General features: G+C 40.2%; 1 protein-coding gene across 3 annotated transcripts in view; it reads right to left on the reverse strand.

Moving 5' to 3' along the window:
• The window catches only part of PHLPP2 (PH domain and leucine rich repeat protein phosphatase 2), a 72,696-nt gene that overhangs the window by 20,055 nt on the left and 25,061 nt on the right, over positions 1 to 27,580 (reverse strand). For 2 of the 3 annotated variants that reach the window (XM_068528277.1, XM_068528276.1), the window contains exons 4-11: positions 20,523 to 20,713; positions 14,043 to 14,168; positions 12,201 to 12,355; positions 10,279 to 10,425; positions 9,667 to 9,897; positions 8,212 to 8,414; positions 3,691 to 3,751; positions 371 to 466 (exon numbers count right to left, since the gene is read on the reverse strand). In XM_068528277.1, the coding sequence (XP_068384378.1) occupies positions 371 to 466; positions 3,691 to 3,751; positions 8,212 to 8,414; positions 9,667 to 9,897; positions 10,279 to 10,425; positions 12,201 to 12,355; positions 14,043 to 14,168; positions 20,523 to 20,713 (1,210 nt within the window). The remainder of the gene's footprint in view (positions 1 to 370; positions 467 to 3,690; positions 3,752 to 8,211; positions 8,415 to 9,666; positions 9,898 to 10,278; positions 10,426 to 12,200; positions 12,356 to 14,042; positions 14,169 to 20,522; positions 20,714 to 27,580) is intronic. The other variant, XM_068528278.1, reaches the window with a different exon arrangement.

The raw sequence follows: 27,580 nt of genomic DNA on the forward strand, positions 1-27,580 counted from the left end.
TAAGGTTGATACAGGATTAAATAAGATAATGAAAGTGAAGGTCTTAGAACATTGCCCAGCTCATAATAAATCATCCAGTACAAAGGTTCTATTATCACTATCATGTCACTGACCTATGCCAGCAACTCTTGTTACATTTTATCACAGTTATCTCTGCACAAGTCACCCCGACTATCTGTTTACTAAGTTCCTTGCAGGCCAAGACTATGCCTTAGGCGTTACTGTATTCCTTACGGTGCTCACGCTGCCCTGCACTTAGCACATACTCAATATTTACTGAACAAATGAATCAAAGTACCCTTGAAAGGCAACCCAAATATAGGAAAATTAATTAAATATACACATAATATATACAATAACACATGCATACCTCATAGGAATCTCTGTCAGGAGATTATAGCTCACATCTAATATTTCTATCTTCTTTGCTTCACAGGCCCAGTCAGGGACACACTCAAGCAGGTTTCTGCAGAAAATAAATAATTAAAAGGCATCATTTAAGATGATGAGTGGAACTCATTCCGTTTCACTAGTCTGTAATGTATCGTTAATGGTCCCCTGAGCTCCCTGAGGGCAGAAGCACTATCCCCAAGGCATACCTGATGCACTGCCTGGAATACAGTAGGTGCTCAATGAATGTCGCTGATAGAAACGTGGAGAGAGACGAGCACACATACATGCATGACACTGGATCAAGCGTGCTGCGGGCTCACTGAAGATACAAAGGCCTTCAGTATAGAAAAGCACATAGGTGGTGGGATGGGATGGGGAGAGGGGAGGAAAGCCTTAAAGGAAGAAGAGGCATTTTAAACAAATCTTCAAAGATGAGTAGGATTTCCTCAAGTAATGATGGGGGGAGAAGAGAAGCAAATTCTGGGAAAAAATGAACCAAATGAATAAAAGTGAGCAAGTAAGGACAAAAGATAACTAGTGGGAGAAAAGTTCCGGATCATTTAGAATGTGAATTCAAATATTTAGTAGAGCACTGGGCAGATATTCAGTCACAGGAATTTATTTTCAGATGTTACTTAGCTTCCCCAAGCCTCAAAGTATCTACTGACCGATGGATCAATATGATGAGGCAGAATGAAATAAGTGCTGTGAGAGAAACGCAGATGCTGCTCTGACTGCTTAGTGAAGGAAGCACTTCAAGGCAAGCTCCCTAAGAAATATGACATCTGGGGCAGAATCTGAAGAATGTTGTACACACCGGAGGTGTGGTGGACATTCCAAGCAAGAGGTGACAACATGAGCTAGAGCACAGAGGCAAGAAAAGAATAATAAGCAGTTTGGTGACGTTGGAGCAGCCAATACAGAGCACAGAGTGGGAAGAAACAAGGCTAGAAATATCTAATCATGTCTAGGAGGTTGTGACTTTATCCTGCAGATGTAGGGGGATCACTGAAGGGTTGGTGAGCAGTTTTGCACTTTTAAGAGCTCGCTCTGTGAATACATGGAGGTCTGGTTGAGGTGGTTATATCAGTAAAAGGAAGCATAATCAGGAAGCTGTTAGAGAATTCCAGACAGGGAATGATAAGGGCCTCAATGAGTAGTAACACACCTGGAAGGGAGGGGAGGGGCGCCAGAAACATTTAGGAGACAAAAATCAAAATGACCTGGAGATGGATTAGACATGTGAGTGGAGCAGAGGGAAGAATCAAAAGTGATATTTAGGCTTTAGCCTAGATGACCAGAGAGGAAATCCTATCCAGAGAAAGGACTGATAAGCTCCAAATGAGGTTGGGAATCATGAATTTCAGTGGTGTCCATCTGGATCTGATTGTCTTATGATAATGCCAAAAGCCAAAACAGAAAACAAGACAAGTTGGAGGGGTGGAGGGGTGGATAATAAATTTAATTTTGCACATATTTGAGGTACTTGGAGAAGTGCAGGTTGAAACATCTGTTATGACATTGGACATACAGGTCTGAGGCTGAAGGAAGGAGTCTGGACTGGTGATCTGGGTGATGCTGACACTGAAGTGTAGTGAAATCCTGGGAGTAAATGAGATCGTGTCAAATGAGGAGTGCAGTGGGCCAAAGACAGACCCCGGGATAACTGACCTTTAAAGGGCTAGCTAAGAAAGAGGAGTTAAGGAAGAGACAGAAGAAATGGTCAGAGCAGCATGAAAAAAAAATCACACGGTCTCAGCCAGCCAAGGAAACAGCACATTTGAAGAAAAGAAAACAAGATGAACAGTGTCAATACAGAAAAGTTCCACAAGAGGAGATCTAAAGCCAGTTGTGGTGGGGTGAACAAAGGGGAACAGGAAATTGAGCCAAGAAATGCAGATAATTCTCGAGAAATTTGGACAAAAAGGGATCAGAGGGATGAGGGAACAGACAATAACTAGAGGGGTTGCAAGATAAAGGGAACATTTTTTGTTTGTTAAGACAGAGGAGCTATGAGTGTGCGCAGAGACCAAGGAAAAGAAAAACACTGAACACGCGTGAGAGGAGGAGGAGCAGGATGAGTAACAGAGCAAGGTCCAGAACAGTGGGAGTGGACGGGATCAAAGGCACAGATGGCTGGGCTGGCCTTGAACAGAGGAAAGAAGCAGAGAATGGATATGAATCTACATGAATTTACGCAAGGGGCTAGGAAGCTGAGAGAGATCACCCATGATGACCTCTATTTTCCCAGTCAAGTGGGAAACTGAGCTCTGGAGCCGAGGAGGTGAGGGGCGGTGGGGCTGAGAGAAGCCAAGCAATTTGGAACAGATGTCAGGACACTCGAAGGAGCTGACGGCAGAAGAGACTCCAGATGAGGCTGGAAACTAAATACATGATCTTCTTCAGTAATGATCAAGCTCAGTGGGGAAGGTCAATCTTAGTCTTGATCCATGTTGGGGTTTTGATGGGAAGATATGACAGAAAGAAATGGATGAAAGGGAATCTAGAACAATAGCTTAATAATAATGATGATAAAGTAACACCAACAAAAAGAAACCTGGCTATCACAGCTAATATTTCTTGAGAGACTCATTTTATGCCAGGCACTATGCTACATATTTTGCGTTTACTGTCTCCTTTAATCTTTATGAAACCCTGAGCATATAGGACTCTGTCCACTGCCCCTTCTACCTGCCTCTAGCACTCTATACTCACGGCACTTATGATGCTGCCCTCTTACTGCTTATCTGATGGCCAAACTCTCCACTAGACTGTAAAACTCAGCCAGTGACTCCTGAATGCCTAACACAGTATTAAAAATGAATGAAGGAAAGAAAGCAAACTTCATTTACATTTGTTCTTGACCACCAACAGAAGAAATAAAATCCTGAATATAATTAATATCTCTGAAAATCAGATTAACATGGGTCACAAGAGTATAAAAAAAATAAGAGAACAACATTTTAAGTCACTAAAAACCAAGAATTATCTGAATCCAATTGGAAAAAGAAAATCACTGCTATGGAGGGGAAATAGGTCTTTGTTTACAACTCACGCTAAATCCACAAACTTTAACAATGAGTAATTCAGAGGCACCTTCCTGTTTCAAGAGGACCTTCCTTTATCTAAATAGCATGGCCATTAAACTTATTCCTCCACTCAACCTTTGCTCTTCTCCTGGTCATCCAAATATTTCAACGTATTAGCATTTCTTGTACCTCAAAACTGTCAAAGTGCCCACAGACATCTCTTAAATACAGGAATCAAACAAGCACCACCCTCATGAGACACACTCACCGGGAGAGTTCTAGAGAAGTGAGCAGACTGGGTACTGGATAGACATTCACTGCTGTCAGCCCTAATCAGAAAACAGATTGGTGTTAGTTACGTTCTCCAAAGAAGAATGTAACTGAGAATAAACAAGGGGGAAAGCTGATGAAAATTGATGTCACCTACTGACATGAACTAAAGATGAAAACCAGTGGGTATCGCAAAGCACCAAGCTGATCTCCCTGTGGTACGCTGCTGCTTCCCACTAGCTACTTTACATTCGGTAGTGTATAGATGTTGATGCTACTCTCACTTCGCCCCAGCTCAAGAGGGAGGGGATACGGGGACATATGTATGCATATGGCTGATTCACTTTGGTGTACAACAGAAACTAACACAGTATTGTGAAGCAATTATACTCCAATAAAGATCTATTAAAATTAAAAATTAAAAAAAAACAGGGCTTCCCTGGTGGCGCAATGGTTGAGAATCTGCCTGCCAATGCAGGGGACACGGGTTTGAGCCCTGGTCTGGGGAGATCCCACGTGCCGCGGAGCAACTGGGCCCGTGAGCCACGATTACTGACCCTGCCCATCTGGAGCCTGTGCTCTGCAACAAGAGAGGCCGCGATAGTGAGAGGCCCGCGCACCGCAATGAAGAGTGGCCCCCGCTTGCCACAACTAGAGACAGCCCTTGCACAGAAATGAAGACCCAACACAGCCATAAATAAATAAATAAATATAAAAAAATACTAATCTGTTAAAAAAAAAAAAAAAACAGTGGGTAACTCAAATTGACTAACTTTATTTAACTGCTTGATCCCCATTTGAAAATCAAATACAACAACTAATTGGAGGATCTTGGGTACTGCACCGGAGTCACACTGGATCAGGCAGCTGTTAAATGTTAACAATAATTGCTTAGCTTATTAACCTTAAAAATGAATAACTGAATTTTCCCTGGCAACATTTTAATTTTTAATTAAAGCAAAACAAATAAAGAAAAGTACAGTAATCTTAAATGTATAGCTCAATGAATTTTTACAAAAAGAACATACTGGTATAACCAGTAGGCAGATCAAGAAACAGAGCAGTACCAGCTGCCCGGAAACTTCCCCTCGTCCCCCCTCCCTCTAGTCACTACCCCACACACAGATTACTTTTACCTATTTATATAAATACACACATTCATTATATACAATTTTTTTGTCTGGCTTCATCACTGAACATTGCGCTTGTGAGATATTTGTTCATGTTACTGAATATGGTTGTAGTTCATCCATTCTCATGGCTGTATAAAATTTTTCCTGGGAATATACCACAATTTATTTACCCATTGTAGAGTTGATGGGCATTTTAAGTCTTGTCTAGCTGGGGGTTACTATGAATAGTGCCTCTGTGAACATTTTGTCCACGTCTTTTGTGGACTAACATAAGCATTTATGTTGAATACAAGCTTAGGAGAGGAACTGCCGAGTGCAGGGGGTTCATATGTGTGACTTCAGGAGATACTACCATGCAGTTTTCCAAAGTGGTTGCAACAATTTACACGCCCAACAACTGGCACTGGTATTTTCAGCCTTTTTTATTCTAGTCATTCTGGTAGATGTGCAGTGGTGTCACACTGAGATTCCAATTTGCATATCCCTGATGACCCTAGTGTGATGGCACTTCCCTTATGCTAATTGGCCATTTGGATAAATTCTTTTGTGAAGCTGAAAGCTGAGTTCTTTACTTTTGAGGTGTCAAAACTTCAAGTGTTGATGTGAATTCTTCCAGGTTGTAGAATTTAAGGGTTCTGTGAACAGAACAAGCCCCATTAACAGTACTGTGACAGAATCTACGAAGAAGGCCTACATGTATGTCAATGGGTCTTTTCCCAGAGGGCCAGTCATTCAGATTCTCTAGATACTTTAAGAATACAGATTAGGCCTGATAATAAGTATTTCCAGGACAAAAGAACTACTACCATCTCACAACATGTATAAACAGCACGACTCAACAAACAGCCCTAAGCAATTAATCTAAGCTACAATTTGAAGCTTCTATAACATGATAAAAGGCAATGAAAAGAGAAGTCTTAACTCTCTTTTATCCTAATAATATATTTTAGCGATACAGAAAAGGGAATAAAATAATGAATATTCTTTCACCCATCACCTAGCTTTTAACAAATCGTGACATTCTGCCTTATATGCTTCAGCCTTTTTTTTTTTTTTTAGAAATTCATGGTCTTTTATTTATTTATTTATTTATTTATGACTGTGTTGAGTCTTCGTTTCTGTGCGAGGGCTTTCTCTAGTTGCGGTGAGCGGGAGCCACTCTTCATCGCGGTGCGCGGGCCTCTCACCATCGCGGCCTCTCTTGTTGCGGAGCACAGGCTCCAGACGCGCAGGCTCAGTAATTGTGGCTCACGGGCCCAGTTGCTCCGCGGCATGTGGGATCTTCCCAGACCAGGGCTCGAACCCGTGTCCCCTGCATTGGCAGGCAGACTCTCAACCACTGCGCCACCAGGGAAGCCCAGCCTTTTTAAGAATTAAAACACTGCACATACCAAGAGGCAAACACCATCCGGAATATGATTTTTATCATTCCCATGGATTCTTTCATACTGTCATGGCATACTTAGAGCTAAGCAAACAACATTTTTATGTGTTTTAAAATTTGATATAACTATCATAGTGTACTCAACCACTGACTCCTGAATACCTAACATAGTGTTAAAAATAAGAAGGCAAACCTAATTTATGTTTATTCTTGACCACCAGTTGAAGTAATAAAATCCTGAATATAATTAATCTCTCCAAAAATCAGACCAATATGGGTCACAAGAGTATCAAAAAGGGGAACAAAATTTTAAAAAGTCAGAAAAACCAAGAATTATCTGATTCCAATTGGCAAAAAGGAAATAACACCATGGAGGGGTAACAGATCTTGGTATCTCATTCTAAATCCACAGGCTTTTTTTTTTTGTTTTTGTTTTTTTTAATAAATTTATTTATTTATTTTTGGCTGCGTTGGGTCTTCATTGCTGTATGCGGGCTTTCTCTAGTTGCGGCGAGCGGGGGGCTACTCTTCGTTGTGGTGTGCGGGCTTCTCATTGCGGTGGCTTCTCTTTGTTGTGAGTTCGGGCTCTAGGCTCACGGGCTTCAGTAGTTGTGGCACGTGGGCTCAGTAGTTGTGGCTCGCGGGCTCTAGAGCTCAGGCTCAGCAGTCGTGCATTGGCAGGCAGATTCTCAACCACTGCACCACCAGGGAAGCCCTCCTTTACTTCTTTAAACACAGAAAAAGTAGTTACAGTTGACCCTTGAACAATGTGGGGGTTATGGGCACTGACCCTCTGTGCAGTGGAAAATCCGCATATAACTTTATATATATATGTAAATACTACAATACTACACAATCCGTGGTTGGTTGAATCTACAGATACGGAATCATGGATACAGAGGGCTAACTGTAACGTTATACTCCCATTTTTGACTGTTTAGAGGATTGGTGACTCTAAACCCTGCATTATTCAAGGGTCAAATGTATTTACTATTGAAAAAAATGCATGTATAAGTGGACCTGTGCAGGGAATCCCCTGGTGGTCCAGTGGTTAGGACTTAGTGCTTTCACTGCTGTGGCCCAGGTTCAATCTGTGGTTGGGGAACGAAGACCCCGCAAGCTGCACGGTGTGGCCAAAACAAAACAAAACAAACAAACCAAAAAAAGGGGACCTGTACAGCTCAAACCCATGTTGTTCAAGGGTCAACTGTATAACTTCTTCGGTAAAGAAGAACTCTCTATAAACAGAATGGCCTCAACAAATATGAGGCCTTTTACATTGAAAAATATTCCTGGGGCAAATAAATCACTATTGAAATGAAGGGCTTCTCATTCTGGAACTGAGGCAGCACAAGGTTTTAGACTAGAGATTGGCAAACTTTTTCTGTAAAGGGCTAAATATTTAGTAATATTTTGGCCTTTGTGGGCCATGTGGTCTCTCTTAAAACTACTCAATTTTGCCACTGTAGCATAAGAGTGGTTAATATGTAGACAAATGAATGTGGGTGTGTGCCCATCAAACTTTATTCACTTAAATTTGAATTTCATATAACTTTCCCATGTCAAAATTATTCTTCCTTTGATTTTTTTAAAACCCAACCACTAAAAAATGTAAAAACCCATTCCACGTGAGCCATACAAAAACAGATGGTAGGCCAGATTTAGCCCCTGGGCTGTAGCTGGACAACCCTTGTTTTAGACCATCACTGAATATGTGACCATATTCTCTTTTGAACGTGCTTGCCCACCCTCCTAACTTCCTGTCATTTTGCAGAATGCCTCTTATTATTATGTTCACTTAGTGAATCTCAAATTGTCCTGCAATGTCTTTTTATGCATATCTCAACCACTGAAGTGTCGACGGCAAACTTAAAGCTAGGTCTCAGTGAACCTCAAACTCCGCTTCGCAGAGTATCTGAGGAACACCCCAGATGCCATTGTTCTTGGAAAGCTTGGACAAGAGCTACAAGAGGAAATACAGGAGGCTGGGTAGAGAACTCACTGTTCGAACTGGCGTAGAGAGTTCGAAGGGAGAAGCCGCTGAGCGTCAGCTCCCTCAGCTGGTTGCGCTCACAATGCAGCTGCTCCAAGTTGCACAAGGAGCTAAGATCTAAGTCAGTCAGCCGATTGTCCCGCAGATCCATGTGGGTGATGTACTTATTTCCCTCCAGATTCTCAATAACCATGGTTTTCAGATGGTTCATCCTTAATATTCAGAAATAAGAAAATCATTAGAAATAAATTTTACTAAATGCGCTGACCAAAAGAAAAATAGAAGTATGATCCTTTTTTCTCTTTCCTAAACAGCATAAGAATTTCACTACTTGCCTCATTTTGCAAGGTACTAAGTAAGTAACCACAGATAGCTGTACCTTGAGTTCTTTGTTTATAAACTAAGTTAGAGACAATCCAGATTGGCAAATACATGTACAAATTAAATAAAGAGAAAGGAAAGGGGACCATGCCCACGAACAGTTTAAAATTTGCACCCAAATACCAAGTATATTAGGTAGGGATGAAGGAATAGGACAAAGGAACACGAAGATGAACATAACCTGTCGGGTTAGGAGTAGCAAGGCATTCACGGAGTAAGCACCGGGTAAGAGCAAGAGGAAGCAGTCATACTTCCTCTTGCTGCTCTGCCTACTCTCTCTAGTGCTAAGATTCCCATTACCGCAATTAATGAAGAGGAAAATAATCTGTATCAATATGGAATAGTTCAAGGGCAAATTATAGAAAATGATGACTTCTTTGTTCTCTTCTATATAAGTATCTGATTTAATGCATGCAGGCCTGTTCATTTTCCTGCATTTCAATAAATTTTTCTGTTACTATGTCTTTATAAGGGACGTCGATGACTTAGTGTAAATGACAAAACATCCAGTATGTGTGTTTTACTAGCTTCCTTTAGGAAAAGATTATAAATAAATAATAAATAATATATTTAAAAAGGGAATAAAACTCTTATTAAAAATTGTTAGTAAAACTGTTAACATTTTAATTATAATACAATAGATATCAAGAAGCAACCCAATGATTCAACAGAAAAATGGTCAAGTTTATGGAAAAATACAAACTACCAATAAGCATACAAAAAGACACTCAACTCACTCACCATAAATGCTGATTAAAACAATGAAATACTATTTTCTACCTACTACATTGACAATAAGGAAAAAGACTGCTAAAATCCAACACTGGTAAGAATGTGACGAAATCGGAGTTCTCATAAAACATTGCTGGGAGGGTAAGGCAGAATAACCTTTGTCTCTACCACATGGTACACCTACCTCATTCATAATCTCTCTGCCATTGAGTGAAAAACGAAGCTTAACTACAGCTTTGAAAACATACAGTGTTCTAAAATCCTAATGTTTTAAAGAGTCTTCATAAAAAGAAAACGTAAAGGTCCATTAGAGGTCAGGCGAAAGGAAGGCACGGTGAAGAATGACCTCACCTCAAATCCACATGTTTGACGTGGCTCATACAGTTCAGCACCCCCAGGTTTAGCACTTCCAGTTGGTTTCCTGCCATAACCACTTTATCTAACATAGTGAGTTTCTCATAAACCTTGGGAATTTGACTAAAGTTGTTGAAGGAAATTCCCAGGGAGGAAAGCTGTTGCAGATTTCCCAATTCTTCAGGTACAGTAGTCAGAAAGTTGCCATCAAGACAGAGGGTTTGAAGACTGCAAGAAGAAAACAAAACTACTTGATGAAAGGTTTTAACTGGAATGGATGGAACTAGAATTATGGATTTTGACTTGTCATTAACTTATTATGAGTCCAATAATGATAAAATGCCCTAAGTCTATCTAAATAGACTCTTACTAAGATAACTGAAATACAGATGGTCCCTCTAACATCAAGGGTAATCAGAGCCTCTGCTGTTAAAACTGAGGGACTAGTTACTTCTGTAGGCAAGTAGCTGCTGCTGACCAGAATCCTCATAATTGCATGATTTATTTCACTGCAAGAGCTCATGGAACTACCTTCATTCCAAATGCCAGACAAGTTCCTTATGCTGCAAATACAGGAAAAGACAAATCTAGTAAAAGTCAGATACTTACTTCAGCAGATTGCCAATCTGACTCGGCAGGTCGTGGAATCCATTACAGGAAAGGTTGAGCTCGGTCAGGGTAGAAATTTCACATAACAGTACAGGAAATGACCCAAGCTTATTATGGGACAAGTTCAGGCCCTTAAGCTGAGAAAATCTAAAAAGCAAAGACACATTATACTACTGAATGAAAAAGTGATCTATTTTAAATGTCCATCAAAGAATTTGTTCTGCAAATATTTACTGAGCACTCAGTATGTGCCAAACATTATGTGCGGCATAGACACTAAGATGACTAACACCCAGTCCAAGCTATTGAGAAAACCAGGTCTGGTGCGACAGGAGTTGTTCTCTCTTCTCCTTAAAAAGGCAGAAAATCTTGAAAAGCTCACATTGGTACAATTATTTTCTATCAAAGTGAATCAATCATTACTGATATGCTTCAAATCTTTTCCTTTATTAAATTTCTACGTGCAATATACGAAAGCCTTAACAATAATTAATCAACCCGTGGACACAGGAATAGCTAACAAACATTCAGATCAAATCCCATTATAAGCAATTTCTTTTTGTGTACTGAAATTATGCTGGCTCAAAAGTCACTTGAAATGAATGGGCCAGTTAGAGCTTAAAAATATGTAGGTGATACTGAGTTTTACTGTAATGTGATGATACTTTTTTTTGTAGAAGTAAAAGTATCTATATAATGTCTCACTGAGAGATAGTATCATCATAAATAGGATCCATAGGAGTCACTCCTGTAATTCTACTTAGAAGTATTATACTTCACTACTATACTAGTACAAGATGGTAAGGCTGAGGTGGTGTTCTCCACGATGATGAACTATATCATCTGCTTCTAGATTTGAATCCTTGATACCTCTCTCTAATGGTCCTCTTCCAAAGTTTCAACTTCTGACTTCCAAATATCCTGATCTTGAGTACTGATTGTTCCTTCGGCTTGGCACCTTGACTTCCAAATTGCTAATCCAGCCCTCAAACTAGATTAACCCTCTTTTCATAGAAACAGCAGGAAATACTAGAAACCCACTTCCTTAAAATTATAGCTTGTTTTTATTTTTAAATATCAATATTATTAAAATAATTATTTCATTACTAAATATAAGCTTATATTTGAAAACCTTTGCAAAGCATTTCAGATGAGGTAAAAATCATATGTTTTCTGATAATTATTCTAGAAAGATTAGTTACTAAGTATATAAAATATGTCATTTCAATGTGCATTTAGCTTTTTAATCACCATGTAATTTGAACGCTTTAATTTCCAATTTCTCTCCTCCCCACAAGAAGCCCAATTACTTACACCACATATTTATTCACTTCCGCCCATTTTTAAAGGGAGGAAGGAGATGAAATGGGTGGAGGGTGGGAATGGGGAATATATTCTAACAAAGAAGATGGGAAAACATATGGGTCATTGTCCCTTAGGACTGAAATGGTTCCTTTATTAGAAGAGAGAGGTTTCATAGCTGACAAAAGGCTTCAGAGTTGGCAGTAGCAGGCGCAAAGGAAGGATGAAAGCCCTAACCTGGGAGTGGAATTCTTGAAATCTGGCCTATTTCCTTTAAGTTATTTAAGTTTGAAACTTCTGATTCAAAAACTTCCCATATACCGAATCTCTCGATTTACCCTGGAGGCAGATCATGCATTGCTGTCAATGACATAGAGAAAAGGATTATCCAAATCAAGGGCAGCTCAATGTTGCCTCCGAAACGGAAACTGTGCATCTATCTTTTCTTGTACGGAGGGGAGAAGGGGAGTGGGAAAACTGTGTGAATAAAAATTCTTACTTCCTCTTCAAAATGGAGGGGAAGTTTTCAAATATATATATGATGGTAAACATGCTCGCTTATAGGTATTGATTACGATTCAGTTTTAGTAAGCTAGTCTGGAAACCTATGCCCCACATACTTGTAGAAAGTGTCAAGGCCCCCTGGTCTTTCTAATTGCATGAAGTTGTGTCGCAAGTTGAGGTAGGTGATATCTTGACTGTAGAAGAGATGCTCAGGAACCTCCTCAAGGCTGTGACACGAGAGGTCCACGGTACTGATACGCTGGGACACCACCTGGACAAGGTCAAAGAGAAGAGCGATCTGAGCCAGCCCCAAATGTTTCCCACCCAGCGGAGGATGGAACGGCATTGACACAAAAAGGCACCGATTAAAAAGATGGGCGGGGCTTCCCTGGTGGCGCAGTGGTTAAGAATCCGCCTGCCAACGCAGGTGACACGGGTTCAAGCCCTGGTCCGGGAAGAAGCCCTTAGACCGCGTTAACAACTAAGCCCATGCGCCACAACTACTGAGCCTGCACTCCAGAGCCAGCGAGCCATAACTACTGAGCCTGTGTGCCACGATTACTAAAGCCCGCGTGCCTAGAGCCCGTGCTCCGCAACAAGAGAAGCCACTGCAACGAGAAGCCTGCGCACCGCAATGAAGAGTAGCCCCCGGTCGCCCACACACAGCAACGAAGACCCATCGCAGCCAAAAATAAATAAATAAATAAATTTATTTATTTATTTTAAAAAAAAGATGGGAAAGAAAAGAAAGGTCATGAGATCCGATTATTCATTTATAAGAAACAGTTAAGTTTTACTTTTTCCTAAAACCATGAGATGCTTGAAAAACAGAAAGGTATAAGCTGTAAAGTGTCTACAAGTAAAAGGTAAAAAAAAAATACAAATCATAAAGATGGAAAGTTAATAGTTCATGCAAGAAGTAAAGATGATTCAAAGTAACTGTACAAAACTTTAGGAGGGAGTGTGATACTGAAAGGCACAGCCTTTTGCAGCCACACAAGCCCTGTTCCTTACTTGTGCAGTTTCTTCATCTGTCATGAGGAAAATTAAATAACCAAGCACACAGCACCACTGCTTAGCATGCAAAAGGTGCTCAAAAAATATTAATCTCTCTTTACAAGGGCAGAAGAATGAAATAGCTATTTAAAATTGAAACTAGTTTTATTCAGAGAAGATTTTATTACCACCACAAGCACAGAAAATCCAATGAAGCCAAAACAAGATTTATATTACTATAATAGTAGGCTAATACAACATGGACTGTGAAAATGGGTCTAAAACAAACAAAATATCACTGCAAAAGTCATTCATGTTTTGATGGCATGTCATTATACTGAAACAATCCTTCATGCAGCTATTTAGCTCCATAAAGAAAAATGTGTTTAAATTCTGAAAAGATGGCTAGGAGAACAAGAGAATTTGGAAAATGAAATACAATTTTAGAGCACTTCATCTTTAAAGACTAGGAAAGCAGAAATTATGCTAAAAAGCCAATTATCCTCAGCATACAGGAATAATGGTTTGTGACAGGATCACAGGTCATGTCCCATCAGTAAGTTCAAATTTAAAGTGGTTCATCAAAGCTGTGCTAAATACATACAGAAGCACCAGGCTACGAGTTAGGGAACAGCTCTATCACTGACCACTATGGTCGAAGGAGAGTCATTTGAATTTCATTGTGTCTCAAATCCTTCAAGGCCCTACCTTTTTCACAGAGATGGTATAAAGGTAAATGCACCTGAAAACACTTTTGTAAGCATTCTGTACTATGCAAATATAAATAATAAGTTAAGGACCTGGGAGAATTCCATTTCATTCACTATGTACTCAGAAAGGCCCAGAGTGATGTGCATAAGAATTATAATTTGATCTCTTGGGAGTAAGTTCAGTTTCAAAATATACTTCTGTTGGGTTTCTCTGCTCTTATCTCCACATCAGGACGTCTGACAGCTTATCACCTTGGACGATTGCCGCTGCCATCTCTGGTACTCAGCCAAAGTCTCAAAGCTGACGTGATAGGTCTGAGCTTGCGCTCCAGCTGAGCTGAATGCAAGGCAGTACTGACGTCGCTTCACTTCTTCTACCTGAAGAAGAGGAGGGGAGAAAACCAGAACCAATTAAAGTAAACAATCCCAATCAAAAATCAAAGGACAATAACAAAACAAACAACTCAATTTTTTAAAATAGGCAAAAGATCTGAACAGATATTTCTCCAAAGAAGACAGGAATGGCCAAGAAGCACATGATATGATGTTCTACATCATTAGTTATTAGATAAATGCAAGTCAAAACCACAAAGTACCATGTCACATTCACTAGGACGGCTAAAATCAAAAACACAGATAATAACAAGTGTTGGATAACAAGCATTAGCAAGCATACAGAGAAACTGGAACCCTCTTACACTGCTGTGGGAATGTGAAATGGTGCAGCCACTTTGGAAAACAGCCTGGCAATCCCTCAAAAGCAACCATGCGATGCAGCAATTCCACTCCTAGGTATATACCCAAGAAAAGACGCATCCACACAAAAATTTGTATGTGAATTATAGCAGCATTATGCATAATAGCCAAAAAGTGGAAATAACCTCAATGTTCATCAACAGGTAAATGTATAAACAAAATGTAATACATCCATATAATGGAATACTATTCAGCCATAAATGGGAATAAAATATTGATACACACTACAACATGCATGAACCTTGAAAACGTTACACTAAGCGAAAAAAGTCAGTCACAAAGAACCATATATTGTATGATTCCATTTATATGAAATGTCCAGAATCAGTAAATCTACAGAGACAGAAAGTAGATTAACGGGTGCCTGGGGCTGGAGAAGGAATGGGGAGATGACGGCTAAGTAGTGCAGGGTTTCTTTTCAAAGGGTCATGAAAGTATTCTAAAATCGATTACGGTGATAGTTGCACAGCTCTGTGAATATACTAAAAGTCACTGAATTGTATACTTTAAATGGGTTAATTGTACACTATATGAATTCTATCTCATAAAGCTGTTTAAAAAAAACCAAAGGGGGAATTCCCTAGTGGTCCAGTGGTTAAGACTCCACGCTTCTTCCACTGCAGGGGCCGCGGGTTCGATCCCTGGTCAGGGAACTAAGATCCTGCATGCCACACAGTGCGGCCAAAAAAAAAAAAGAAAAAACCAAAGGAATACTTATTTAACAGATATGTTGAAGGAGTAGGATTCATAGGGCATAGCCATAAGGAAATTTATTTATTACTCTTTAAATCACAAAACAATCTCAGTTTGATAATTATCTGCTGAATGAATACATTTTACTATTGTGGGTGCTGGGGACATAACAGGGGAAAAACTAACAAACCCTCTGCCCTCAGTGGAGTTTATATATCAAAATGGTGACATGAGGGCTTCCCTGGTGGCACAGTGGTTAAGAATCCGCCTGCCATTGCAGGGGACACGGGTTCGAGCCCTGGTCCGGGAAGATCCCACATGTTGTGGAACAACTAAGCCCATGCGCCCCAACTACTGAGCCTGAGCTCTAGAGCCCGCAAGCCACAACTACTGAAGCCCACGCGCCTAGAGCCTGTGCTCCACAACAAGAGAAGCCACCGCAACTAGAGAAAGCCCGCACGCAGCAACGAAGACCCAACGCAGCCATAAATACATACATAAATAAATAAATAAATAAATAAATAAATAAATAAATGGTGACATGATATAGCATAACATGATAAAATACAGAATGAGTAATATGAAGGAAAATAAAGCAGGGTACAGGCTTGGAGGGGAACAGGGTAGGTGATCTGAGTTATGAATAGGACAGTCAAGGAAGGACTCACTGAGGAGGGAACATGTGAGCAAAGACCCCACAAGGGTTCAGAAGCAAGGTGTGGAAACCTCCTGCGGAAGGAGCATTCCCAGCTTAGCAACAGCCAGTACAAGTCCCGATAATGCAAGAATGCAGGCCTGTTTCAGAACAGAAGAGTCTGCAGGCCCACATGATAAGAGCCAAAGTTTCCACTTCGAAGGTAAGATTGCTCCAACCCTTTCCCCACCACTGCGGCACACTGGAGGTAGCTGCTTGCCTGCAAGGGGTACCTTGGCCTACTTTTTGGACTCACCTCCTCCCTTACTTACTAGGTGCTGGGATAGAAGCCATTTCTGACTCCCTTCATCATTGAAGTGGGGCAGGAGGAAGGACAGGGAAGACGCAAGCCCAAAGGTTCTTACTAGACTAGTAGAGTCATAACCTGACTTCACACTCTCTGGGCCTACCAGATTTTAAAGGGGATGATCTTCCTCAATAGGTCCTTTTGAGGGTTCTTTGGATACCCGGCCCCCCAATACAACCAATGATGGCTTCTCTCGTACAGATCCCTTGACCAGGCTAATGCGTGCTATTCTAGCAGGTGACCACTCCCTCCTCAGACCTGAAGGAATCTGGTGGTCCACTGACAGCCCACCCTCCAGTGAAGTCTGTTTGCCCCTCCAGGTGGCCCCACTGGACATATTCTAAGAGAATCCACCCACCTACCCAATGGCTCCTGCTCTCTCTCAACCCATCTGGGTCACATACTAACAAACCCAAAGAGTACACAATGATTCCAACACATGAGTTAGGCGCTTTGCTCTATCACCAAAGCAGCTGGCAGCCTATCTTTCGTCCTCGAGACTTCCTGGTTAAAAGGCAGGACACCAGTGCACTATGTCCCCCTTTCTGCAGGGGACCCATATCAGGCTCTCTTGGGTCCTTTTGAAACCTCTTTCACTAGGCTTGAGGAAAGAGGCAGAAACCTCCCCCAGTACCATTTGGGGTGGTGGCAGGGATTCACGGCACAACAGCTCTCTTCAACAACCCAACCTATATAGCTTTGATGAGGATGAAGTCTTTTCATAGTTATGGAACCACTAACATCTTTGTCTGACGTCTCACTTTAGTATGTCATAGCTACTGAATCTTGGTGAGTCAGCTAGAAACTTCCAAGTTATACTCATGAATCACTTATCCCAAAACTGCATCACACTTTCCTTACTGAACACACCACCACATCTTGAACACTGTTCAGGATAGTTTGAGCTTTAGTTGTTTAAATTTAAATTTATATTTAAAATACTAAAAATTTTAAACGTTTTTACAATCAATATTAAATTTACTACCATATTTTGTCAGTGTCTGCACTCATCATCTATTTATCTCATGCCTTCCCTTTGAATTTACCTTCCTTTGTTGTTTTCTTTCTTCTTTTTTCTTTGTTTTTTGGAGGGGTGTTGCTTTTTATTTTTTATTTTTTTAAATGAAATTCATGCCCACTCTTTTTTATTCATTCATTTATTTTTGGCTGCATTGGGTCTTCATTGCTGCGCGCAGGCTTTCCTTAGTTGTGATGAGCGGGGGCTGCTCTTCGTTGTGGTGCGCAGGCTTCTCATCAGTGGCTTCTCTTGTTGCGGAGCACAGGCTCTAGGTGCGCGGGCTTCAGTGGTTGTGGCACACGGGCTTAGTTGCTCCACGGCATGTGGGATCTTCCCGGACCAGGGCTTGAATCTGTGTTCCCTGTGATAGCAGGCAGATTCTTAACCACTGTGCCACCAGGGAAGCCCAAGGGATGTTGTTCTTTAGATATACATTTTTAGTAGTCCTTTCAGTGAGGATATATGCCAGCTCGTTAAGTCTTTTTTTTTTTTCTTTTACTTATTTTTTGGCTGCACTGGGTCTTCCTTGCTGCGTGCGGGCTTTCTCTAGTTGCGGTGAGTGGTGGCTACTCTTCATTGCGGTGCACAGGCTTCTCATTGAGGTGTCTTCTCTTGTTGTGGAGCATGGGCTCTAGGTGCGCAGGTTTCAGTAGTTGCAGCGTGCAGGCTCAGTAGTTGCAGCATGCGGGCCCTAGAGCACACGGGCTTCAGTAGTTGCGGTGCATGGGCTCAGTAGTTGCGGTGCATAGGCTCTAGGGCATGCGGGCGTCAGTAGTTATAGTGCGTAAGCTCAGTAGTGGTGGCTCACGGCCTCTGGAGCGCAGGCTCAGTAGTTGTGGCGCACGGGCTTAGTTGCTCCGCAGCATGTGGGATCTTCCCAGACCAGGGATCGAACCCGTGTCCCCTGCAATGGCAGGCGGATTCTTAACCACTGTGCCACCAGGGAAGTACCAGTCTTTTTTTTTTTGGTTGCACCGCGGCAGTGAAAGCACCCAGTCCTAACCACTGGACCGCCAGGGAACTCCCTCATTGGGCTTTATATGTCTGAAAATGTCCTATTTTGCCTTGACTCTTGTAAAGTAATTCAGCTGGATATAGAATACAGGTTGACATTTATTTTCTCTCAGCAATTTTGCAAATAGTCTTCTACACATATTGTTGATGAAAAGAAAGCTGTTGTCAGCCTGTCAATTCCTTGCAGGTAATCTTTTCTCTCTGGAAGCTTCTGTGATTTGCTCCTTCATGTTCTGCAATGTGTCTACGTGTCAACTTATTTTTATTTATCCTGTCCAGTACCCAGTGTCTTTTCAATCTGAACACTCATGTCTGTCTTTATTTCTAGAAAAATCTCAACCGTTATTTCTTCAGATATTGCTTATCCATTCTCCTTTACTCTCTTCTCTGGGACTGCTATTAGATGTATACCGGACCCTCCCTTATGGGCTACCTTATACGTTTTATCTGTGAAATTCTTCAGTACGTGCGTTGGTTCATTACATTCAGCTGTGACATAGTGGCTTAAAAACACAGCATCAGTCCAGGAGTGCTACAGCAGCTCCGCCCTGCCACCAGGGGCCCAGGCGCCTCCTGCGTTCCAGAAGGCCACACTCAGCAAATGCTTGCAGTTTCCAGCCACCATATGACTGCTCCATCTCCAACACCAAGAGACTGTGTTCCATAAAGGAAGGAAACGCAGGGCAAAGGGTCAAGCCATCCACGTCTCTCCCACTTTAAAGGCCTTTCCCAAAAGTCCCACCTGCAAACTTCTGTTTATATTTATTAGCCACCACTAGCTACAAGGGAGGCTGGGGAGTTTTTGATCTTGGTCCCATCACCACCCTGAACAAAATTCTATTCTATTAGTGAGGGAAGAGAGAGAATGGACAAGAATTACGTAAATGGGAGGTTTGTTTTTCTTTCTCTTTCTTGCTCTGTTTCCCACTTCCTCTCCGCCAATCCTCCAACCTTGTCCTCACTCTCACCTTCTCCCTTTGGAGAAATTTCACTTACTTTCTTCATTATCCTTCAGCCCCCAAGACCAGAACCAGGTCTCATATTGGCAGTGGTGGGTTCCTGCTCCACGGATGATACTGGAGTGACACACATTCATTTATTATGCCAGTTGGGGCTTGTTCATTTCCTAGTCACAGGGCATACAACTGGGTCCACCCATCTGTTTAGAACCATAGCCAGGAACAAGCCTTGGTTCCAGTCAGTGGTTTACAGAAGTTTTTGGTTTGGGTTTTTGTTTTGTTTTTTTCCAGCTTTTTATCAGGAGCTAAGAATACCACTCATTTCCTAGCTTCAAGCAATAAGCTTGGGCCAGGTCCCCCATCATAACCAGAGTACTTTTAGACCCAAATACTTATAGGAGCTAAACCCCTAGGCTGCCACCATTCAGACCCAGAGCCCAGTAGGCCCTCACCACTTACATTTCTATTCCACATTCCTAAGTCCAGCTATGTCCTTTCATAAGTTTATTTTTTAAATATATGTATTTTGTCTATATTGCTGTGTATCTGGATCAAACTGGCTATCTCAAAGCATGATTCACAAAGTCATTTTGTCTGGAAGTTCCCTTAAATTCAGATTGTTTTATGATCTTCAAGATTCAAAATAAAGGAAATAAAATTATGTATAACTTCCTATAAACATTAACATTATCTGTTTTCCAGTCATCTATCTCTTTTTAAAGAATTGGAACTGCCTTTCCTTGTGGTGGCCCTCAAGCTTTCCTATGATGGGGAATTCTCTAGTACAGATGCAAGAAATGGCAGGTTTCTCTGGCTGCTGGGTAGGAGCTGATGACCACCCCAGACTCTGAATTTCAGTCTAACGGGGGAAAAAGAGAAACAGGAAAGAATCTATTTTGGAGGGGATGCTAACAGCTACTTCTAGTTTACAAAGGCAGCTTCTAGTGGTAGCATCCTCTGTCTACCCTTGGTGGTACCAATGAGAGAGCATTTAGTGCCTAGCAGTGGAGGCAGGGGTTTCTCCAACAGACGGGTCCTGCAGCAGAATTTGGGGCATGGATAGTCTTTGGACCTCCCAGGGAGTCTGTGATGTACATGAACTTGCTTTACGCTTAAATTAGCCTGAGTGGTTTTGTTTAAACCTAAGAACACAAAAACTTTGTGATGTAATCTTTAATAATGCTCATATTGGCTTATTTGAAAAGATGTGAAAAAAGCTCTGAAAAGCATATGTGATATTTTTTTAATTAAGATGATCAAAGGAAGAATAATTCATCTTTGTGGGTCTTACCTTTCCCCCAACCAGAGGCAAAATGTGCATCTTTCCAGTCTGACAATCCTTCACTGAGGAAACGATGAGGCAGGTGCCACAGAGAACAACCAGGCGTTCAGCCCACTTATGCAGCTGGGTCTTTCCCTTTCGTACATTATAGATGCCAGACAGAAGGATTCGATCCAGATGATCCATCTGGCATGGTTTTTCTGAAAAGAAAAGAGTACTTCAAAAGCCACCATTAAAGTAGCATAAAAATAATGAAAGGGAAAAAGAAAGTATTACATGTTAACATTCAGCAGCCCGAATATAGATTTAAGTAACCAAGCAATATAAGTATTACAAAATAAGCTCTCAGTCTTAAAATGTTGTCCATCCCTAAGTTATATAATGGGAGCACTACGAATTTTGGTCTAGAGAACAACATGTTTTTTTGGATGCCATTGTTAATCCTTCTTCCAACAGTCATATCTCCCATGTACACAAAGAAAGACAGAATGACAGAGTGGTTAAGATCATGGACGTGGGAGTCAGACACTCAAACCTGAGTTTGAATCTTGGTTCTGCCACTCACTTTGTTTCCTTGAACTACATAATCTCACTGACCTTGACTTTCCTCATTTATAGAGTTTGGATCTTAATACTATCTACCTTCAGAGGGTTCTTATAAAAAATTAAGATAATGAATGTAAAATACTAAGCATAGTTTTAGATACAAAACAAGTATGGAATAAGTGACAGCCACTATTGTTGTGTTTAGTCTATTCTAGAATGAAGAAATGAACAACTAGTCCTGTACACAATCCTCCATCATTCTGCTCTTTGTGAAGAAAAGCTTTCAGCTGATATTTCAGTCAACTATCCCAATCATGGTGGCAGAAGCAATACATGCATGCAAGAGCTTCTCTATTTCTTGCCACCCTTTAGAAATCTTTATATGACTGAGGTGTAGTGAACAAAACAGAGCATTATGATAGAAGAGATGTTCTTGGTTAAAGCACTACTAGAAACAGACAGTAACTCTACACAGAAATGAACAAGAGCAGCAACAGTATGAGGCTGTGCAAACAGCAATAAATGGGGAACTGAGAAAACTGGGTTGTACTCAGTATTATTACATAATTGATTATGGAACCCTGGGCATTGCTTTGCCCTATTAACTATGTTTTTCCCATATAAAGAAATAAAGAAATGGGCTAGCTTACTTCAAAGCTTTTAAAACTTTGTATGTTAACACCAGATGTATGGAAGAGTCATTTCTCTTTCTATTCTGGGCCAATCCTTTCGTCTCTTTTCTAAATTCCACCTTCCTTGGGGAGTTTGGTTCTTCATTCTTCTCACTCTTCAACTCCACCCTCCCTATTGTTTCTATCAAAGCTACAAAAACACTCAAGTTTTCTCCCATTCCTTCTCATTCTCAACAGAATTCCTTTAGTTGACGCATTCTCCAATTCCTATGTGCCCAAGAATTATCTAAGAATTAGTTTAAAATGCAGAACGCCAAGACCTATCCACAGAGAGTCTAATTCAGAGGGTCTGGGATGGAACATAGGAAAATGTATTTTTAACAAGTATCCCAAGTAATTTAAACGCAGATGGCCCATAAACCATATTTTAAGAAACTATAAGTTTAACCTTTTGAGGCTCTTTTCTTCTCATTTGTGCTTCTATATTAGCTATCTCTGTTACCTCACCTTTTATTTACTCAATTTACTTCAATCTGGCTTCCACTTCCCCAAAACTACACTATTCATATGTTGATAAGGGCTTTCAAATTTCTATCTCCTGCCCCAATCTTCCCTTAGTTCTGATCTTATACATCCAACTGCCTGCTAGACATGTCCAACAGATGTCCCCATTCACCTCAAATTTACAGATTCATAGACTCATAGACATAGAAAACAAACTTACGGTTGCCAAAGGGGAAAAGGGCGGGGGGGATAAATTTGGAATTTGGTGTTAACAGATACAGACCACTATATATAAAATAGATAAACAACAAGGACCTACTGTATAGCAAAGGGAACTATATTCAGTATCTTATAAGAATCTGTAGTGGAAAAGTATCTGAGGGGAGTTCCCTGGTGGTCCAGTGGTTAGGATTTGGCTCTTTCACTGCCATGGCCAGCGTTCATCCCCTGGTCAAGGAACTGAGATCCCACAAGCCACATGGCACGGCACCCCCCCACACACACAAAATAAGTATCTGAAAAAGAATACACACACACACACACATAAAACTGAATCACTTTGCTGTAAACCTGAAACATTGTAAATCAACTATACTTCAACAAAAAAATAAAATTAAAAAAAATTTTACAGATTCAAAACCAGTATCAGAATGAAAAGTAAAACTATCTCTATTTGAAAATAATATGATCTTGTGTATAGAAAATTACCTTCCTAGGTAAGCCACACCAAAAAAATACTATTATACCTAATAAATGAGTTCAGAAAGGTTGCAGGATACAAGATTTTTAAAACATCAGTTGTATTTCTATGCACTAGAAATAAACAATTCAAAAGTGAAATTAAGAAATCAATTGCATTTATAATAGCATCAAAAAGAATAAAATGAAAATAGTACAAAACTTGTATACTGAAACTATAAAACATAGTTGTAAGAAATTATAAAAGACATAAATGAATGGAAAGACAGCCAGTGTCCCTGGGAACAAAGACTTAATATTGTTAAGATGGCAAAACCCCCCAAATTGATTTACAGATTTAATGCAATCCCTATCAAAATTCTAGATAACTTCATGACAGAAACTGACAAACTGATCCAAAAATTCCCACAGAATGCAATGGACTCAGAACAGCTTGAACAGTTGAAAAACAGCCTTTTCAACTCAAAACAATCTTGAAAAAGAAAAACAAAATTGGAGGACTCATATTTCCCAATTTCAAGACTTACTACAAAGTAAGGAGCTGGCATATAAAGTGCAGTTCTGATATAAGGATAGACATAAAGCAATAGAATAGAATTGAGAGTTCACCAAAAAACCCCTACTTTATGGACAACTGATTTTTGACAAGGGTGCCAAGATAATTCGATGGGGAAGGAATAGTCTTGTCAACAAATGGTGCTGGGAATTCTGGATATCCACATGCTAAAGAAAGAAGCTGAATCCCTAACCTCACACCACATACAAAAATTAATTCAAAATGGATTATAGACCTAAATGTAAGAACTAAAACTATAAAACTTTAAAAGAAAAGATAGGAATAAATCTTGTGAATTTAGACTAGGCAATGGTTTCTTAGATATTGACATAAAAAGCACAAGTGGCGAAAAAGAAAATACAGATAAACTGGACTTTGAAAATAAAAGGCTGTGTGCTTCAACAGACACCATCAAGAAAGTGAAAAGAAGACTCACAAAACAGGAGAGAATATTTGCAAATCATATACCTAATAAGAGACCTGTATCCAAAATAAAGAACTATTACAATTCAGCAATAAAAAGACAAATAATCCCATTAAAAATTGGGCAAAGGATTTGAACAGGTATTTCCCCAAAGAAGATATACAAAAGACCAACAAGCACATGAAAAGATGCTCAACCTCATTAGTTATTAGATAAATGTAAATGAAAACTACGAGATACCAGTTTACACGCACTAGGATGACTATAATCAAAAAAGACAAACAATAACAAGTGTTGGCAGGAATGTAAAGAAATTAGAACCCTTCATGGTTGGGGGGATTATGAAATGGTGCAGTCACTTTGGAAATCAGTCTGACAGTTCCTTAAAGCTTAAACATAGCGTCACCATATAATCCAGCAATTCTATTCCTACATCTACATCCAAGAGAACTGAAAACATATGTCCACACAAACACTTGTACATGAATGTTCACAGTAGCATTATTCATAATAGCCAAAAAGAGGAAACAACACAAATGTCCATCAACTGATGAGTGGATAAACAAAATGTGGTATATGCATACAATGGAATATTATTCAGCCATGAAAAGAAATTAAGTACTGATACATGCTACAAAATGGGTGAACCTTAAAACATTATGCTGAGTACAAGAAGCCAGCCACAGATAGCCAAGTATGTATGATTCCATTTGTATCAATTGTTCAGAATAGGCAAATCTATACAGACAGAATGTAGATTCATGGTTGCCAGGTGTTGTGGGAGTGGGAAATAAGGAATGACTGCTAACAGATATGGGGGTCTCATTTTACAGTGATAAACATGTTCTAAAATTGGATAGTGGTGATGGTTGCACAACTCTCTGAATATACTAAAAAGCACTGAATTGTACACTGTTAAAGGGTGAATTTTATGGTATGTGAATTATATCTCAATGAAGCTGGGTTTTTTTTAATCTCATCATTTTCCCCAAACTTGCTATTGCATTTATATTCCCCATCCTGGTTAACAGCATGATATACTACAAAGTTAGCTACATCAAATAAAAATGGGACTTCATTATAGCTTCTCATGTTTCCAAATTGTCTAATAGTCTCTTTTGAAGTTTACGTGAAACAGATGTTATATCAATCGATGTACAATTCTTTGAGTCTCTCTTTCCTTGGCCTTATTTCTTTATATTTTATCACCGAGAAAACTCCTAAATCTATCCATCACCACTCTCAGAAAGGAACATTCAATTTGGGGGGGATAAGTTATTTATACATGAAATAACATGCTGTTTATTATTATTTCTGGAGGGTTTGCTAGATATTCAGAGTGCCTCAAGTCTCTGATCTTCTGAAAGTGGTAAAAAACAGAATGACGAAGTTCTAATAAACGTTTGGAATGTCTAAGAGTTCTAATTAAAAAACAGACTTATAATCACGAAAGCTAAGGTTCTAAGTGGAAAATTAGGGATAATTTTAATTTCCCTATATATTTATACTTTGAAATGTTCTATAAAGAAAATGGATTGCTTTTATAATTTAAAAAAAAAGTTTCTAAAAAAAAAGGATCAAGGACAACCCTGTAGCAATGAATACGTCTATTGCCCATAGTACAGTCTCTAAATACCATTTTTCACTAAAATGAACCAGGAGTCCTTAGAAAAATAATCTATTCCTGGTGTGAGTCAGAGGATGAAAAGATCAAGAACTTAATGGAAAATCTAGAATGCTATCAAAGACAGTAGTTGGGTCATGTTGGAAGGACATAGAAAGCAACCTGAAAGAGCTCCCCCTAGCTGAGATGGGACAAATTGAGCATCAGAAAGAAAAATGGGTGCAAATGAATTGAAACAAATATAAATAAGCCCATGAGCTCATGATGATACTCAAAACAGACAATAAAAAATGAAGTCACACAGACAGATTGTGAATATAAACTGAAAGGCAAAGCAATATAGCTTCTAGAAAAGAATAAAGGGAAAGACTGTTAAATTGGACTATATCAAAATGAAATACCTCTTTTTTTTTTTTTAAGTGTAACTTTTTTTTTTTAAATTTATTTATTTATGTATTTATTTTTGGCTGTGTTGGGTCTTCGTTTCTGTGTGAGGGCTTTCTCCAGTTGCAGCGAGCGGGGGCCACTCTTCATCGCGGTGCGCGGGTCTCTCACTATTGCAGCCTCTCTTGTTGCGGAGCACAGGCTCCAGACGCGCAGGCTCAGTAGTTGTGGCTCACGGGCTTAGCTGCTCCGCGGCATGTGGGATCTTCCCAGACCAGGGCTCGAACCCGTGTCCCCTGCATTGGCAGGCAGATTCTTAACCACTGCGCCACCAGGGAAGCCCTGAAATACTTCTTTTAATCAAAAGATGCCACTAAGGTTCTGGTTCTGAGTTACACAGAGAAAGCCCACTCTACCCTCTCTCTCCCACTGAATTCACCTATAAAACCTGGACAGAATACCTGGAGCACTGGTGAACCCCAAGCAGGCTAAACTCAACGAAATTCAAGCCCAGACACTTCATAATCAAACTGCTGAAAATTAAAGACAAAGGAAAAATCTTTGAAGAAGCCAGAGAAAGATGAAGCACTATTTATACAGGAACAATGGCTCAAATGACTTTATAAAGGGTGTGCAGGAGCTCTCTGTACTATCATTCCAACTGCTCTGAAAATCTAAAGCTAGTTCAAAATAAAAAGTTAAACAGACAAATAAATAAATACTGGCTGATACATTTTGGGGTAAAAATGAAACATTTACTTACATTTAAAGAGTAAAACAGGAAACCTCAAAACAAATTTCGAACTCGCAATAGCCACCCCCCAACCCAACACAAGAACACACTCTGTGATTTGAAGTATTTCAGTAGAAAATCTTGTGAAGCAGTGGTGGCTAAGCAATCCCACAATCTGGTTTCGTGACCCTGAACAAGTTCCTTATTTTTAGGCCTTAGTTTCCCAAGTTTAAGACCAAGGAGTTGGATTAGATGATCCCTAGTCTTTCCCAGTTCTCACATTTTATGGATCCCTCTTATTCTTCTAAACTGTTTCTCCATCAACTATATGGTAGAGTACCTTACAGGTTAAGAAGATGAGATTTAGGGTTTCCCTGGTGGCACAGTGGTTAAGAATCCGCCTGCCAATGCAGGGGACACGGGTTCGAGCCCTGGTCCGGGAAGATCCCACATGCCGTGGAGCAACTAAGCCCGTGCGCCACAACTACCGAGCCTGCACTCCAGAGCCCGCGAGCCACAACTAAAGAAGCCTGCCCACCTAGAGCCCGTACTCCGCAACAAGAGAAGCCACCGCAGTGAGAAGCCCGCGCACTGCAACAAAGAGTAGCCTCTGCTCGTCACAACTGGAGAACGCCTGCGGGCAGCAACAAAGACCCAACTCAGCCAAAAATTAATTAATTAATTAATTAATTATAAAAAAAAAAAGAAGAGATTTAGAACCAGTTAAGACCTCTCCAGAGTAATAATATCTACCTACACGGTTGTAAGGATTAAATGAGAAAAGGTACATAGAGTGCTCAGCACCTTAGTACATGCTCAGCACATACTAAGGGTATAAAACAAATGCTAGTTGTTGTAATGAAAGTTCTGCCTTAAGCCTCCTTCTTTTCCTATATTTAAGTATTATTTTCAAGATAATCTTAACAACTTCCACGGATTTAACACTCCCATGTACCTGACTCCCA

This window comes from Eschrichtius robustus, chromosome 19 (assembly GCF_028021215.1).
Source record: "Eschrichtius robustus isolate mEscRob2 chromosome 19, mEscRob2.pri, whole genome shotgun sequence".
Lineage (NCBI taxonomy): Eukaryota > Metazoa > Chordata > Mammalia > Artiodactyla > Eschrichtiidae > Eschrichtius > Eschrichtius robustus.